At 41.7% G+C, this 17,117-nt stretch overlaps 1 protein-coding gene across 5 annotated transcripts; it reads left to right on the top strand.

Moving 5' to 3' along the window:
• The first annotated feature begins 1,644 nt into the window (after positions 1 to 1,644).
• ppp6r2b (protein phosphatase 6, regulatory subunit 2b) lies at positions 1,645 to 16,237 on the top strand. 5 transcript variants are annotated; one of them, XM_073471354.1, is made up of 25 exons: positions 1,645 to 1,727; positions 3,458 to 3,632; positions 3,737 to 3,895; positions 4,014 to 4,112; positions 4,456 to 4,642; positions 5,902 to 6,039; positions 6,124 to 6,189; positions 6,299 to 6,411; positions 6,501 to 6,614; positions 6,752 to 6,872; positions 7,279 to 7,440; positions 7,541 to 7,771; positions 7,877 to 7,941; positions 8,024 to 8,139; positions 8,219 to 8,304; positions 8,401 to 8,478; positions 8,568 to 8,665; positions 8,749 to 8,806; positions 9,376 to 9,497; positions 9,626 to 9,801; positions 9,921 to 10,077; positions 10,666 to 10,745; positions 11,030 to 11,228; positions 12,282 to 12,428; positions 12,718 to 16,237. In XM_073471354.1, the coding sequence occupies exons 3-25, from the start codon at positions 3,768 to 3,770 to the stop codon at positions 12,749 to 12,751; spliced, it is 2,775 nt and encodes a 924-aa protein (XP_073327455.1). In that variant the 5' UTR covers positions 1,645 to 1,727; positions 3,458 to 3,632; positions 3,737 to 3,767; the 3' UTR covers positions 12,752 to 16,237. The 5 variants fall into 5 exon arrangements, with proteins under 5 accessions (XP_073327455.1, XP_073327452.1, XP_073327456.1 ...); XM_073471351.1 differs by lacking the exon at positions 1,645 to 1,727 and adding an exon at positions 2,016 to 2,105; XM_073471355.1 differs by lacking the exon at positions 1,645 to 1,727 and adding an exon at positions 2,016 to 2,105 and having other exon boundaries at positions 7,541 to 7,762.
• Positions 16,238 to 17,117: the final 880 nt, after the last annotated feature.

The following is a 17,117-nucleotide window of genomic DNA, read 5'->3' on the forward strand; positions in this document are numbered from 1 at the left end:
TCTGCAGGGACATTTGCAGCATCACTGTGGACAATTGTGGCCTAGTTTTGCCTGTGTGGTGTCAGACTGTTGAGGTGCATCACAACCACAAGGCCTCATTAGTTCAGCTTGTCACTATTTACATTTTTTTACCAATTAAAGTGATGTATCGTAACCTGCTCCTGAGGTCAGTAGTGTCAATTATCAACTTTTTCTTGCAGAAATTGAAGGGCAGAGTTAGAAAGTAACTAAGTACATTACTTTAGTAACTGTTGTTATGTGCAATTTTGAAGTTACTACTATTTTTATGCAACTTTATACGTCTACTCCACATTTCCGAGACAAATAATGCAGTTTTTACTCCAGAACACACATTTGAACCAACAACACTACTGTTTACATGTTAATGCATCAATTATAATGATCCAATGATATAATAAAATAACTCACAGGGGCCAATACTTTATATTTTACTTAAATAACTCTGTCAATGCAGCATCGGCTTACAGACAGAGCGCCTGAATATGCTTTAGTTTTTGCCTGGCAGGGATTATGAGAAGGCGACAGCTAATGCTGAATTTTTCAACGATTGTTGTTTGCCAGGTGATGCAGCTCCACAGTGTTGCCGCTGCAGATGCACATATGGTAAAAAATAATGAATGTGCAGATCTGTAACCTGACACACTCGAGTCGAGCTGTGCACCACAACATTTTTTTGTAGTTATCCTTTGCTGGGGTTCATTTAAAGCTTATTTTAGTTGCATATTCGTCTTATCGTGCCTACTTTTGTACATGTCACAAATAAATGCACCATTTTTTTGTAAACAACAGTATGGCCTAATTACATCAATACTGACATAGTGAGTACAAACCACAAATTCACTACCTTGTACCTTCCCTCTCTTTCCAGCATTTACATTTACATTTAGGGCATTTAGCAGACGCTTTTTACAGTATACTCATTCATACACTGATGCAAGGTGCCGACCAGCACATCAGGAGCAATCTGGGGTTCAGTGTCTTGCCCGAGGACACTTCGACATGCAGACCAGGGGAATCGAACCAGCGACCTTTCCGATAACAAGACGCTGGCTCTACCCCTTCCCGCATTCACCCGTCCAATATTGTAGCATTAGAGTACACACAGGCAGGCCTAATTTGTATTCACACTACTCAGAATGAGTCAGGGATATTGGGATACGGGTGCATATATGCATGGATGTGCAATAAAAGTCAAATATATATTATATATATGTTGCATTATTTTGTGGGCACAAATATATTCACAAAACACAGAATAAAAATCCAGATATGTCACAGAAAAATAAGAAATAATCAACTGAAACACAAATAATAAATAAAAAAATGTAATTTTAGTAGTGTATATCTAACAGGTGATAATGGACAAGGAAGAGCTGTGGAAAAAAAACAAAAAACACCACAATTTTTTGTTTGTTTGTTTGTTTATTATCAACAACAACAACATTAAAGCGGTCCCCGGGCGTCGGAAGGACCGACAGTGAGCGACGGTCCCTAAACACGTGTCGCACTATGTGGCGTCCACAAGCAGTTTCTCGTGATGAAATTGTCTTTTATCGCATCTTATGTCACAATTAAAACATTTTGTTGACTTGTTGGTGGTCCAGCTTCCTCACAGAGAAGCAGATAATGTGATTAAATCACGTTTTTTACCGCAGCGACGTGACGTTTTTATACGATGAACCAGGATGACAGCCGTTAAACAAACAGTGAGTTGGTCGCACGCGCTTGATGGACAGCCGAACTTTTGATTACGTTCTAGGTGTCCGCCATTTTGATTTCCAAATCTGACAGCTTCTTTCCTCTTCTTCTCCTTCTTCTTCTTCTTCTTGTCCGCCTGCTCTCAAGTGAAATTCGGACAGTGTCAACGCAGCCGCTCGGGCAGAGCTAACCTCCGTGTTATCCGGCCGTGTAAATGACATTGCAAGCCGGGGGAGGGGTGTTGAGGGGGGGGGGAAGAGAAAGAAAGGGTTGATATCTTCCGAGCTAACAAACGCAGTCATTAACAGCCAGCTATGGGCCTCTGGGTGACCTGACAGCCCAAAGTCGTTGCCGGTTCACGTTGCGGATGATAAAATGGACACACGGTAAGAGTGGCTTGTTTAAAAGGGGGTGGGGGGGAGGTTGAAAAAAAAAAAGGGAAGATGTAACCTAAGGTAAACCCTCCTCGCTGTCAAGTGGTCGGAAGACGATTACGCTATCAGGAGGGACATCGTCCTCACCTAGCCACGCAGCCGCGATAAACAACACACCGATGCTAGCTTGCTCATCTTGACACAAACATCGCCTGCGACCCGGTACCGTATTCAAATAGTTGCTGCTAACGTTAGCAAAAGGTGATTTGAGACGCTTGCTAGCGGGCAGGTTTACGATGTTCGTGCAGGGTGAGTGAAAGGCACCGCAGTTGATAGACAGGGTTGATAAGAGGAGATAAGCTAACTCAACGTGAAGGTATGATGACTGTCTTGATAAGCTAATCGACCTGAATACTGAGTGTTAGCATGTTGTGACTGATATCCGTGAATGGCTAATTGTAACCGCTACCAGCTGATCTCAGGATGCAAGACAGGCCTGGCTTACAGCTGAGCATCGTTAGACATTTAAAATCCATAACTAACAAAAGGGGAAGGATGAATCGCTGGAGTTCATAGTTTGAGCTTTAAAGCACCTGTTTAGCTTCAACATGTTTATAAAGGGTCTGGGTAAACAAGGGCAGCACGCTCAGGAGATCGTTAATGTTATGCAATCGATTGTAATGGTGCTTAGAAATCAGCAAGTTGTGCTAAATGTCTCGTTTTACAGTGTAAAACTGTGTGTTCCCCACGTGTTTTGTTGTGTGACTGCTGACTTTGCGGTATCTAGGATCATGTCCATTTAAATGCAGGGCCTTAACCACAATTCAGCAGCATGTTTACCATGGGAAGTGTTTACTGTGAGGGCTGAATCATAGAGCTGTACTGTTCTTTGCTGCATCTGTGGTTTGATTTGGTTCAGGGGGGATGTAAGCTGGAGATCCCTACCTGAAAGTCAATGACAAGTGACAGCTCCTGCCTGCCTCATACAGTGTTAAACTGTCATCCTCAACACACCTAGTCTTAAGTTGGCATTTTGTAGTAACACCGACGCCAACTCACTGTCTTATCAAACACTAAAGCTAGGGATTTGTTTTGTTCTGCATTATTCTTACTCTAGTCTTTATTTGATGATGTGTGTTTCTATTCTCAAAGCAAGCTAAGTAATGTCAATTACGCAGATGTGCAGCATTAACTCAATCGCAGATGCATTGCTTCCTGTTCTTTCCAGAGTGCAAGCCTAGTCCCTGCGCTACTTACGCCGACTTTAACTCTTCTTCTGGCTTCTAAAGAAGACGGAGTAAGTCTTCCTGGAAGTGACTCGTTAACCTTTATTATTTCTCATTTGTCTCGTTTCTCATTACCAGGTCGAAGCCAATCTCTCCTGGGTTTGTGTGTGTGGTGTTAGTATGAGTCAACTGGGTGTGTTTGTGTCTCCATTTTCTCAATTTGCTGATGCCGATTGATGCGCAGGCCATGCAAAGTTAATAAGGCAAATGGCTGTTTAGCAAGACTGAAGAGGATACTAGTCCTTGTCCAAATGTAAGCGCATACAGTATGTTTGTATCACAAAATTGTTCAGTGCACATTTGAAAACGGTGCCACTAACTTCTACATGTATGCCTGTCACATCCTCTTTTCGTCAGCAGCTAAGTGTATGTGCCTATAGCGTCAGCCATGTTTTGGAAGTTTGATTTGCACACGTCTTCTCACCTGGAGGCTTTGCTGGACAAAGAAGATGTCACTCTCATCGAGCTCATGGATGAGGAAGATGTCCTGCAGGAGTGCAAGGCACAGAACAGGAGGTGTGTTTAGTGTTAGCTTTAGTGTATCAGCAGCACATTATTATTATTATATTTCAGTCTCCAGTAATTTCTGCTGTTGCTAACTGGTGCTTCCCCTCTCATTATTATGGATTTGTAGGCTTCTCCTGTTCCTGTGCCAGGACCCATGCATGCAGGAGCTGGTCCGTATGATCACTACAGAGCCCCCTGCTGGTGTAGAGGAGATCAAACGCTTCAAGTAGGTGCTGGTGTTGAATGTGCTGTCCTGTATCCAGGAAAAATGGGTTTTGCTGGTGCTGCACTACATCATATCTCTGCTACCTGCAATTTTATAGTAAAGATGAGAGCTTGAGTTGGCTCAAACCTGTAAAAAAAAAAAAAAAAAATGTTTGTCATTTGAGCCATTTGTAAGGCATTCAAAATGGAAAAACTGTTGGATAATCAACCTGTAAAAGACAGAAATCCTGTTCCAGAAAATTTAATTTTTTCCAGTTTACTTTAGAAAGTAAAGTAGAAAATAAGAATTGATTTTGCTTCTGCTTTGTTTTACTGCCAGGTGTGTTCTCTCTTATTTATTACAGGTATCCAAATATAGCATGTGAGCTGTTGACATGTGATGTGGGAGTGATCAATGATAAGCTGGGTAACGAGGAGCCCCTGTTGGAAACTCTGTATGGTTTCCTGGAGCAGCCATCCCCACTTAACCCCCTCCTGGCGTCTTTCTTTAGCAAGACAATTGGGAACCTCATCACACGGAAGACTGAGCAGGTAACACACACACACACACATACGCACACAGCTAAATCACAGGGCATTACTCGGAGAACTTGACAGCTATGTTGTTGTGTTGTTGTGATTTAATTCACAAAGTCTGAGGGGTGCTTTCAGCAGGATAATACCTGCTCGCACTGGGAATTACTCTCAACCTAGATGGCTGTGATGCCAACCAGTAGATGCTCCGACACACAAGCAGTGCACATAGTTCAACTGTGTTTTACTGTGTTAGTGGTGGGTCCTGAGGATGTCAAGGTCAGTAGGCTTGTCCATCTACCAATCGCCTTGTCTGTCCAGAACGACATATCTTGCAAACTTTTCTGAAAGCTTTGACATTTTAATGTTTACGTTCCAGAGGGGAGGATTTGAAATTATTCTGGTGACCTCGTGACCTTGACCATTACTTTGGTAACGCTTTATTTTGGATGTACTTGTTTGTATAGATTTTTGTATTTGAATACGAACGCTTGTATGTGGTCAGGAGTTGTATAGCGCTCTAATGTTTGCATATTCACTAGTTTGCATTGTGGTTTTGATTTAGGCCTCACTCTGGTCGGAAAGTCTTTTTCACTTAGGAACGCTCCTAAATGAGCTGGAAGTATCCAAGTGGCCACTGTGATAAGAGGTGGTTGAAAAGGAAAGGAAAGGTGCCTCCATGCTTCCTTTCTTATCTCCTTTTCAATAGGGTACACTGTGCTGTCCTCAAAGTGCAGTTGGATTCTCTTAGCACTGTGGTTGTCATTTCCTCAGTCCTCATGAATTCTCCTTCACATCCTTCCTCTAGCTCATGAGATTTTATATCAAGGTTAAAACAAGGGTTCAGGAAAAGACATAAGACATACTGTCTCGACTGTTCCACTGCAGGGTTTATGTTGCCAAGTGTCCCAGCAGGATACATCTGCTGGTATTGAACTGATTGACACTTATTGTTGGTGACAGGGTTAAAACTCTCAACCCTGAAGCTAAATAATTGATTGCACTCTAAAAACGGCGTAGCACAAGCATCTGTGCCGTGCATAGAAACTGAAGCCGAATCAAAAGAGCATTCCGTTACGTGTTTGCAAATGTTTTGAAATATATCTTGGAGGTGAAAGGAAATTCATCTTTGCTGCTCTAATCAATAAAAAAATACATTTAGAGATGTTATATTTCGAGAAACAATATCTTGATAATCTTATTTCTATCTAATAAGTAATCCCAGTGACAACTTTTGACTGGTTTCTGGTGTTTCCTCTGTGTTCTGTTTTGTTCAGGTGCTTAGTTTCCTGCGACGGAAGGAGGGATTCCTCTCCCTGGTCCTGAAGCATATCGATACATCAGCCATGATGGATGTGCTCCTGAGACTCATCAGCTGTGTGGAGCCACCCCCACTTCGGCTTGAAACACTTACTGTATGAGATAAATTGACCCACATTCATATTTTTACACATAAAACTGATATTGTTTGCAGTTCTAATATAATATGTTCTCAACAGTGGCTGAATGAAGAGAAGCTTGCACAGAGGCTCGTAGAGCTCATTCACCCTGAGAGAGATGAAGAGGTAAGAGGGCATCTCAAGTATTTTTATACAAATGGGTAACATTTTTAAAAAATACTGTTGCTGGCCCTCACAGATAGACGATTTACAGGCCTGTGTGTTTCTCTCACAGAGGCAGTCCAATGCATCTCAGACTTTGTGTGACATAATTCGTCTGAGCAGAGACCAGGCCAATCAGCTCCAAGAGATGTCACAGCCTGACCCTCTGCTGACTGTGCTGGAGTCGTAAGTCAGACAGATACACACACACACACATACACATGCTCGCACTCCCTTTGCAGGATTTGGAGACATACTCCATTGTGTTCCTGCAGGCAGGAGTGTGTGGAGCAGTTGTTGCAGAATATGTTCTCAGGAGAGACTACTGAGAGCTGTATCATCAATGGGATTCAAGTTCTTCTCACATTACTGGAAATCAGGAGGCCTGTGTGAGTGTGAGACTTTCAATCAATTTCAAAATGTGTACACGTAATACTATCTAGTTCTACTTTATATGGATCGCTAAATGATTTATCAGGATCCTCTTCATGTGCTTGATATGTGTTTTGGTCTGTGTTTATGACAGCGTGGATGGTGTAATGGACGCTCAGGGATTTGAGAGAAGTTACACTGTTAACAGCACCATTTTGTTGGCCATCCAACCACACCTGCTACACTTCCACCAGCTACTTCTAGAGCCACCCAAGGTATATGAACAAAGATATAATCATCTATGTGGCCTTAATATTAGCTAGTGTAGCATGATAAATACAGAAAATTGGTCAACAGTAATGTATAGAAAAATCAGAGATTCCCTGCAGAGCATTATAATTCTTCCAGGTGCTACTCACAGGCAATATAAAGAGCATCAAAAATAAACCAAACACACACAAGGGCCGTCTCTTTCACTTGCAGAGAGCGAGAACATGCTAATTATATCAAGCACGGTGTTATTTTTGCAGTGCAGCAACCCCATTCTTCAGTAGTTATCTTTGTTGCTCTGCTATTTAGATAACCAGTTTTATACATTAGTTGCAAATGTGTAACAACTCTGCTAAACCTTGAGACTGTTGTTTCCAAACTCCTCCCTGCCATCTATCTGTGTATTTTTAGCGAAATCCCATGCTGACTACCCTGGGTGTGCTGGAGGAGCCATTAGGGAACACGCGTCTGCACGTAGCCAGACTGGTGGCCTCTCTGCTGTATACCAGCTCCGCTAGCCACGCAGTAGTAGCACAGGAACTCTGCCGACTCAATACGATGGACCTACTTCTGGTGAGATGAGCAGAGGTGTTGTATTTTCAGAGTACAATGTTGAGAAAGTGGGAAATGTTAAATGTCTCATTGGAAAATGTGTGCCTTTTTTTTTTTAAAGGACTTGTTCTTCAAGTATACGTGGAACAACTTCCTGCACCTCCAAGTGGAGCTTTGTGTTGCAGCCATCCTCCGGCCCTGTGCCCATGAAATGAGGCTTCAGCCTGGCTTGGGAGCCCAGGAAAAATTCAAGCCTCCTCAGGATGCTTCTCAAGAGCAGGCTGCGACTGAAACCCCTTCTGAACCTCCGGCCACCACTGAAAACTCTGCACATAATCTGATGGTGACTCATGTGGGTGTCTGTTTGTGTTTGAAGCAAGAGGCTTAAGTGACATTTGATCTAATGGCTCATTTTGATTAAAAACAATCGATTGACTGAATCTTTGTCCCTCACAAGTTGTTTCAGCACTGCCACCTTGTCCAGAGGATTCTCGAGGCGTGGGAAGAGAATGATAAAATACAGTAAGGAGCTGTGAAATGATGTTGTTTTTGCTAACAGGCAGTAAAATATGGGGTTCCCTAAGTGTAGTACTTCTGTGTTCAGGTCTGAAGGTGGTATGAGAAGAGGATACATGGGACATTTGACCAGGATTGCCAACACAGTGGTCCACAACCTGGAGAAGGGCCCAGTTCACACACAGATTAGTAGCCTCATCACAGGTGTGTGTTTGTGGAAATAAAGTGATTGTAATACTCTGCCTGAATATATTTTTCTAAATGCTGTTGTTCTTGCATGTAGAGCTGCCAGAGGACTACAGAGGGCGCTGGGAAACCTTTGTGGACCAGACCCTGTCAGAAGCCAATAGGAGGAACACCATAGACTTGGTAAACATGCACACATGCTTATCCACCATGTCTAATAGCTGTTTGTAATGAAACACACACTCATTGTGACATTTGTGGTGGTTTTTCACTGTTCAGATTGGCACTGGGAACCCACGGCCATCCTCCGAGGATGATATGGAGAGCCCCTTCCCGAAAGAACTGACACTACAGCAGGTACACAGACATAAGCACACACAAAAAAACACTGAGGGCTCTTGTTATCTGAGACAGTAATCTAATTCTAGCTGTGATGTGTGTTTTAGGCCTTTTCTGACTACCAGATCCAGCAGATGACCGCTAACTTTGTAGACCAGTTTGGCTTCAATGATGAGGAGTTTACTGATCATGATGACAGCATTGGGTAAATTAAAGTACACTCCTATCTGTATGATAGTGAACTATTGTTATTGTGTGTCAATTGAGTGATTTCTGCTGTCATTGCAGGGCAACGTTTGACCGAATTGCAGAGATCAATATCAACATCGATGCAGGCCAGGACAGTGTGAGTGTATTTACATGTTTGTTCTATGTAGGGCTGTCCCGAATACCATTTTTTGGGCTTTGATGTTCAGAGCCCGTGAATCACATGCACGTGCCTTGTTTTTATGCGTGCAGGTCATGAGACTAATGAAAGGCTATAGCCCAAAACAAAACAAAAAAAGAGAAACCCAAAGCAGGATTTGGAAGCCCATTACCATGACATGGGTACAAGCTTCACAGCATTCGGGTCAGCCTTAATTCTCTGACGTTGTATTTCTGTGAGACTTCAGGGTTCTAGATGTCTTCTTAAGTCTTAAAGATGCACGAATGTATGTCATAGCCACTAAAGGCCAAAAAAATCTAAAACTATCTGATATACACACAACTACAATGGGCCACCACCTTACAACTTCCTACTTGCCCATCCCATCGACAGGTCTGCCCTCATTACTTTACAGTCATCTGAGTCGATGCTAAAATCAAAAATATTGATGAGTTAGTCCTCCCCTTAGCATTTGTTCTGCAACATTATGAATATTGATGTACATTGTTTAAACTTAACACATTTCATCTGTCCCCCTGCCCTTGTAGGCTAATACAGCTGTGTTTGAGGCCTGTTCCAAAGAGAGGATTCAGCCCTTCGATGATGATGAAGAGGACATTTGGGAGGAGAAAGAGATAAACTTTGCAACACAAGCCAAGTCCCGTAACAGGTCAGACACAACAGTAAATACAGATGCTCTCAATATCAGTTTTTGGAATTATTTATTTCAGCATAATGCATATGAATAAATTGTCCGTGCTCAATCAGACACACTAAAAATGTTTTGTTGGATTTAAGGTTTGGTGGATCACAGTCATCCCAGAGCCAAGCAGCCAGTAAACCAGGTGATAGGACAGCAGCTTCTGGCAGTGAGACCTCTGACAGAACAGCAGACTCTGACTCTGAGGAAGGAGAAGATCCTAAAGATGACCTGGATCCTTTCTCAAGCCTGGGCCAGACCGAGACAACAAAGAGTGAGAAATGTCACATTGTATAGTAATGCATAATTTTGTCTTTGACCTATATGTTAGGACTAAAGCAGGTTTTGAGCGAGTGTCTCATGTAGATTGTGTTGGGTGCTCTTAATACTCAGGCACTGGCTGGGTTGCAGACTTTGGGGAGGTGAACTCAAAGGCTCCTGCAGCAGGAGTGGGCTTCTCAGCCTGGGACACTCCAGACTCCCAACCAGCTGCCACTGAGGCAGAGGAGAAAGGATGGGCCAAGTTCACCGACTTCCAGCCTTTCTGTTGGTGAGTCTGTGTGTGGTTAAAATATGAGGAGCTTTTCTGAGAAATTGCCTGAAAACATATTAAGGCATTGCATTGATATAACAAATTTGATAATATATACTAATAATATTTTTGCATGACTCTTTCAGTAATTGTAAAACTGCACATAATAAAACAATTGTCATCAGTCAGCTTAACTAAAAAAGTAGTTTAAATACATTAAATCAAGTTTGTCCCTGTATCACACAGCCTGTCCACAGCAAAAACCAACAAATACAAATATATTATTTTCTTCTTATTCACTTACAACATTTATTGTGGTGACACAGGCATCACACACGTTAAACAATACAACTTTCAAACCTGGATTGTACCCATTGTCTCCAAAAGTATTTAGATTTTTTTTTTTAGCACAAGCAAAGACAGACATAGTGTGTATTTGTCTTTACTTGTGTGTCTGTCTTTGCTTATGCTAAAAAAAAAATTCTTTTGAATAATTTAATATTGTGGGGACAGATTCATCCTTAAATTTCATTAGCTGTGTCTGTAGTTTATTATCTACACTGTATTTTCTGCGGGGTTTCTTATCTGTGTGATTTATGTCCCTAGCTCTGAAACAGGCCCCAGATGCAGCTCTCCTGTGGACTCAGAGCTCAGCGGATCAGACAGCACCAAACCAAACCAGAACCGTAAGTTGCTGCGGCATGGCCTTTTGAGTTATAGTAATTTAGGAACAAATTAAATTACTAATCAGGATTAGAAGCCAGGATTTTATAGCTGGCAAATGTGCAGATATAAAGCCAAAGTGATGTGATGGTAAGGCTCATGGAGTCATATGACTCAAACCGTTTGCGATTGGCATCTTTTAACAACTGCCTCTCTATCTCTTACCGCTAATATGAGTTGACTTCTTCAAAAATTAACTTACATCCACGTTAAAGTCAGATTGTTTCTTATCCGTCACTCTATGCAGCATGTGTGTGGAGTGTGTGTGTGGCGAGAAAGGCTCCACTGGTGGCATCAGACAGCTCCTCCTCCAGCAGCTCAGACAGCGATGACGAGGAAAGCAAGACAGAGTCTTCGACCACCACAGAGACCATCACCACGGGGGCTGGCAAGGAGACCATTCGGCTCACCGTGGATGCCAAAAATGAGAGGGCAGTCTTCAGCAGGTACAAACACTCACACTTGAATAATATGCAGCTTCTCTGTCTTGATTGGTACAGTCTGCCCCCCCCGTATCTATCGCCCTTCTTTCCCTTTCCCCTCCAAACTTTTCCCATACAATTTTACCTCCACCTTCTCTGTTTTTCTTCTGATATTGCCCTCCTCCTGTCTGTTCCCTCCTTTCTTGACTCCAGAGTATTCAGACCAGCAGTCAGACGGTATGTTGTGCTCGAGGTCCTCTGCTCTGGAGTGTGGAATGTTTTCCTGAAGTTGTTTGAGGGATTTTAAAAGGCCATCACAAGAACAGATGTGCCACATGTTTTCAGTTTGCTTGTTGCATTTAACAGGATGCGATGTAACATTTAATTGTGCCATTATTCAGGACAAGTCTAATTTTCCACAAAAATACACTAACCCACAGCAGGGGACTTGTAGAGAACCTACAGGACCTTCCTCCCGATCCTAGGGCTCATACCACATTCTCAACATGACCCCAGCGACGACCCCCTGGCATGAAACAATCGGCTAAGCATCTTATAAATCAAATGGTGCTCCGTTATCTTACTTATGCAGTTATACCAAAAGATGAGTGTATGACTCACTGTAGTTATATGATACAGATAACTCTTTCAGTCATAACATTGATCCAAGGTGACATGATTTGTTTTCTTTCAGAGCACCAACACTACTAACAGTTTGTCAGATAGCATGCAATGAGCAGAAGTTGCCACTGATTCAACATTCTAACAAGTCAACACATTAGTTACTAACAAACGTTCACCTACGAGCATGCTAAAATTAAAGCGATCCTAATTTACCTTAGCTCTTAGCAACCTTTTGCCGAACTTAAAGTACACATTGGCAGTAACAGAGGAGTGGATGCACGGGGTTGCTGTACGTGCTGGGCATGGTAATGTAGCCAGTGTGGACAGCTGAGAGCAGATAGCTGGTGAAATATAGCTAAAGGCAGAAAGTAGCATCTGCAGTTCTTTCTTTACGGTCAGGTGACGATCCCTTGCTATCCATCTAGTTTGTTACAGCTACATTTGTTTTTGCAGCGAAGCAGATAAGGTGCCAGTAGAGGGACTCTCCATCAAAGACAAGGGGAAAGGCAAAGAGAAAGAAAGCGAAAAGGGAAAGAAACATGGAGATGGTCCCAGCCCCGCTACCGCCAGTCCAGTTCCCCAGTCAGCTTCTGTAACACAGTAAGTGTGTGTGTTTGTTTGTATAAAACCCCAATCTTGAGGGAGTTTAATAAGCCGTTTTCGTTGAGAACTTTCTATTGAAGCTTAGAAAAAGTTGCCAGTGATCTGTGGATTATCCTCAGCAACATGCCTTTTATTTTCTCTTTTCATAAGAGGTGTTACTGATTTCTTCAACTGTAGCTTTCTGGCAGTGTCAGAAGCCTCAGTGGCAGCTAACATATGCAGATAAAACCATGTTTGTTTGACTTTTCTTTTACTGTCTTTTTTATCATTTTCTTTTAACTTGCAGAGAGACGCAGCCCTCTGCTAATGGACCGGCCTAATGATGCAGCACAGGCACACACACATATACACACTTCTTACTTGTCCATTCAACACACAGCCATGCCATCTTTGCTTCCTGTTAGCAGCCCTCCAACGCCCTTTGTTTCCTGTCCGAAGAATGAGAGATCCTCCGTGTTGAGGTCAAACAGCCCTGAACAGTATGTATGTTGGATAACACAAATCTACATATGGGTACTACTGATCTCTCCTGCACCTTCATGACATATTTAAAACTGCTTCCAAGAGGAATGTGTGTTTTAAAGAACGTTTTCATCTTACCAGACCCCCCCAAAGCAAAATTGTGTTACATATGAACTATTTCAAAATGTGATTTTCTCACAAAACTTGGGAAACACTCTTACCTGTGTTGATAAGCAGAGGCTACACTGAGTGTGTCAGCTGTGGCACTTGAATGCATAAGTGTGAAATTTGACCCTTTTATTTAATTCAGCATCAGAGTTTCAGGTTGTTTGAGCATGTGTGGTCACGAATCACAGCCCAGAGAATTTTCTATCAGAGCATTTGACTGTTTACACTTTACTAAAGAAAACCATCTTCAATTAATCAGCCAAGATTACAAAAGCCAAGATGCTTGCAAAGCTAGCAGCCATTCTCTCTTTAGCAATGTACAAAGCCAGGCAGACATTTTATCAGTGCTAATGTGTGAGTGATCATAATTTGGCTCTTTTTTTCATACACGCTATCAAAATAATTTCTCAGTCCAAGTAAGATTTCTTTGCTTTGATCATGTGGAACATAAATTTGTTAATTTGGAGCATCAGATTTGGGAACATCATGTGTCACTTCCTCCTCAAACCTCTGACTGATTCACGTAGTGTAGAGGTGTGTGTGTGCTGTTGTATCCATGTGTGTAGACGTGTGTGCGTGTGTGTGTGTGTTTGAGCTCTGTCTCAGGTACAGAGTGCATTCTCAGGTCAAAGGAGAGGTATGCAGATTTAAAGAAAGCACACCTGTGTAACACACACGCACACACACACACACACAGGGCCGTACACACATGTATATGCAACCAAATCTATACACACATGCAAAAAAATACAAAAAAAAACACGAGACACAGTGATGTGCACCAATTCATATCACCCTCAGAGCTGTTTAAATGTAATATTGTGAAATTTGAACCTGTATTAGGTTGTGGCTATTCTTGGTAACATGTAAGCGTAATATAAATGTAAACAGTATATATAAACATTATATCTATTTTTGGAATAAATCCAATGTATGGAAAGGCAGTTATTTTGCAGGTTGCAAAGTGTGTATTGTATGTGTGTGTCGTACTGTTGAAATGAGGCAATAATGATGTCTGTGTTTCGGTTAATACCCCAGCATCAGTTCCTGTTCCTCTGCTACATGCTTCCTACGTGGAGGTTTGGGAGTGCGAATGTGCATAAATGTGAGTCGGTAGTCTGTAGTATGTCCTCTGTATTCTTCAACTAAAAGGGTAATTCTGGTTTATTAGAACCTGACTTTTTTTTTCATTCATTAGTTTAACACAAAATATCAGGTTAACCAATCTGGTGTGGGGGAGAAAAAGGAAGGTGATTATTAAAGGTGCAATATGGAAGAGTTTTTAGTTTAAAACATACAAAACACAAAGTGATGAAATTACAGTTTCATCTATGTATTGTGTTGTAGGGATATCAGTTGAAGTTAGCATGCTAACCAGCTAGCGCCTTGCTACTTTGTACCTCAAGAAGTTTAGTGTGATAGTAAACGACACCAATTCTCCCCCAGTGCTCCAAGATCTCAGTCCGGCCAGAGTCAGCTGACACGGCTGTACGCTTAACTTAGCTTATTAGTCAACGGCAGCGACAGTTAGCAGCAGTTAGACTGTTACTCTGGTGATATGCTGCCTCCTGTATGTTCGGAGTATGAATTCGACAGGTGGGCAATATTTACATATTGCACCTTTTTTGATGCAATGCTTCAACTTTTACCTTTTATCATATCATTTGTACGCACATTTGTTACATGCCATGAGGGATTATTAACTTTAGCAAACTATTTTGATAGTCAATTGTTCGCAAAAGACATGACTTTTTGACTCATCATTTAATTTCGGCTTCTCGGTACTAAGTGTTTGTTTGATGTTCTTATAAACTGAATATCTGTCCTATTTCTTGGGGGCAAGTTATTAACAGTTAACTTTTTGAGCACAATTTAATCATCAGAAATCATCATAATCAACAGAAAAACAAGACAGCAGTTGTAATAAACCAGAACTATCTTTTAGGATTGCGTGTGCCAGTCATGCTTTACTTTATCTTTCTCCTCGTCTCTCTCTTTCTCAGGGCAGGAGTTGACTTTAATTGCATATATGCCTACGGAGCAATTTACATAGATTGTTGTATTTATTTTGAAAGCACTTTTTCAAGAAGCACTTTTGGTTTGTATTTGGTGGTGCCACCAAGTGTCACCACATTATTCCCCACTCAAAGAGGTGGGAAGGTTTGACTTGAATGAGTGAATCATGTAGATACTTTAGGATACTTTTCTTCTTCAATGCTTTCTGCCAAAGTGTGTCTTCCCACCAGTTGCACAACTGGGTCTCATAATCTGTGAAGTAGCCTCCTTTTCTTGCAATGCTCTTACAGGTCTAGATTCATCTAAAGCGGTCTTCGTTTGATCCCTCGTGTGTTTCTTTCTTTACGTCATGTGATGGAGTTATCAGCGGTCGGGGAGGATGCCGCATGTCAAAGAAAGACTTTGAAGATTCATCTTAGATCACAGCCATTTTGCTTTTATCCGTTCAGCGCTTTGAGCTGTTTGAAGTGGAACTGCACAGAGAGGGAGCATTGGTCTAAGTCAGGGTTAGAGGAGAAAAACAGGGCTGTTTTTTGTCAGGGTGTGTGTGTACAGGGTCAGAATTTGTCATCTCGTCTTTCGCCAAAACCTAAGCACTGCGTCTGACCCTTACCTTTGTGTTTTTGGTGTGTGTGTGTGGGTGTGTGTCCTTCACCTTGAGAGTGCGGTGCGCGTGCAGTGTAGCTACGGGTACGGTGTGATGTTATGCATAATGGCATGAGGTACAATGCAGTCATCTTTTAAGTGCCATTAAGTTTGCACATTATCTCATTCACCTCATTGGGTATGTGCTGTACTCTGCAGTGGATGCCCAGCACTTTTAATTGAGAGACAATGGGTGATAAATTGTTGCTTCATCCCCATTGGGTGTTATTTAACACTGAGGCCATTTCAAAGTTTAAATCTTACTTGCATTATAGCTCATTACATGTGTGTGTGTGTTCGTGTGTGTGTGTGTGTGTGTGTGTGTGTGTGTGTGTGAACGAAGTGGTATGAAAGACAGCTGTGTTGTAAAATGCCTTTTTTTTGTAAAGTGGACTGATGCTGGTGTTTTTGTTTTATTTTTTTTTCCATTTAGAGAGTAATGTGTCTGTTATCTGTTGTCAATTTAGCTTGTACATTCAGATATGAACCTAATAAATATGTCAGACCAAGAAGAATCATGAGTCTCTGTTTTATCTCTCACACACACACACACACACACACACACACACACACACACACACACACACGTACAGTCCAGAAGTTTGAGACCACTTTCAAATGTAATACTGTTTTTTCATTATAATAAATCATATGCGCCAAACAATTCAAGTTAAAAGTAGAATCTTGAAATGTCCATGAATGAAAGAAAACCAAACTTTTTGATTAGTATTTGCAATTTCCTCCGAGCTTTGAACCAGGACTGGCGCGGCTAGCTGGTTAGCATGCTAACTTCAACAGACATCTGAATAATATGTAAGTTCTTGCATATTATGTTGAACTTCTGTGTTGTGGTGGACGCTGGTCGTTGGTTTATGTTAGCAAACTAAAGTTTCTAAACTCAAGTTAGCTACTGTTTCTCTTATAGCAGAGCTGAGTGAGGCACTGAGACCAGGAACTTGAGAACATGCCAAACATCCTTTTTGACTGTTGTGGAAAATCTGAGTCCTTTACAAAGAAATCCATATTCCAGCAACATTAAGTAACCTTGCCTAGCCTTGTTTCCTCTCCTGAGAAGTTATTATTTGTCCTCTGATATAGTGGCTGATCGAAGTCTTATGTGCTTTATTTAGCAAACTTTATTAAGTGCTTTGGATGCAACTGGCTCAGTTTCTATAAACCGTTTTAGAGTACGCTCACTGAGAGAAAGAAACCTTGATTCCAGCCATGAACAGAAGCTGTGAAAAGCCCCTCTCTGCTTTAGAATAACAATTTGACTTATGACATCATTTATCTTCTGAATCCTTAAAAGACACCTAGCATGCTTTTCCATGTCTTTCCTTTCCTTCAGTGTTGTTGTGCATGTAAAAGGTCATGAAACTTAAAAGGCCAAAAATC

The sequence above is a fragment of the Pagrus major genome, chromosome 8 (genome assembly GCF_040436345.1).
Source record: "Pagrus major chromosome 8, Pma_NU_1.0".
In the NCBI taxonomy this organism is placed as follows: Eukaryota; Metazoa; Chordata; class Actinopteri; order Spariformes; family Sparidae; genus Pagrus; species Pagrus major.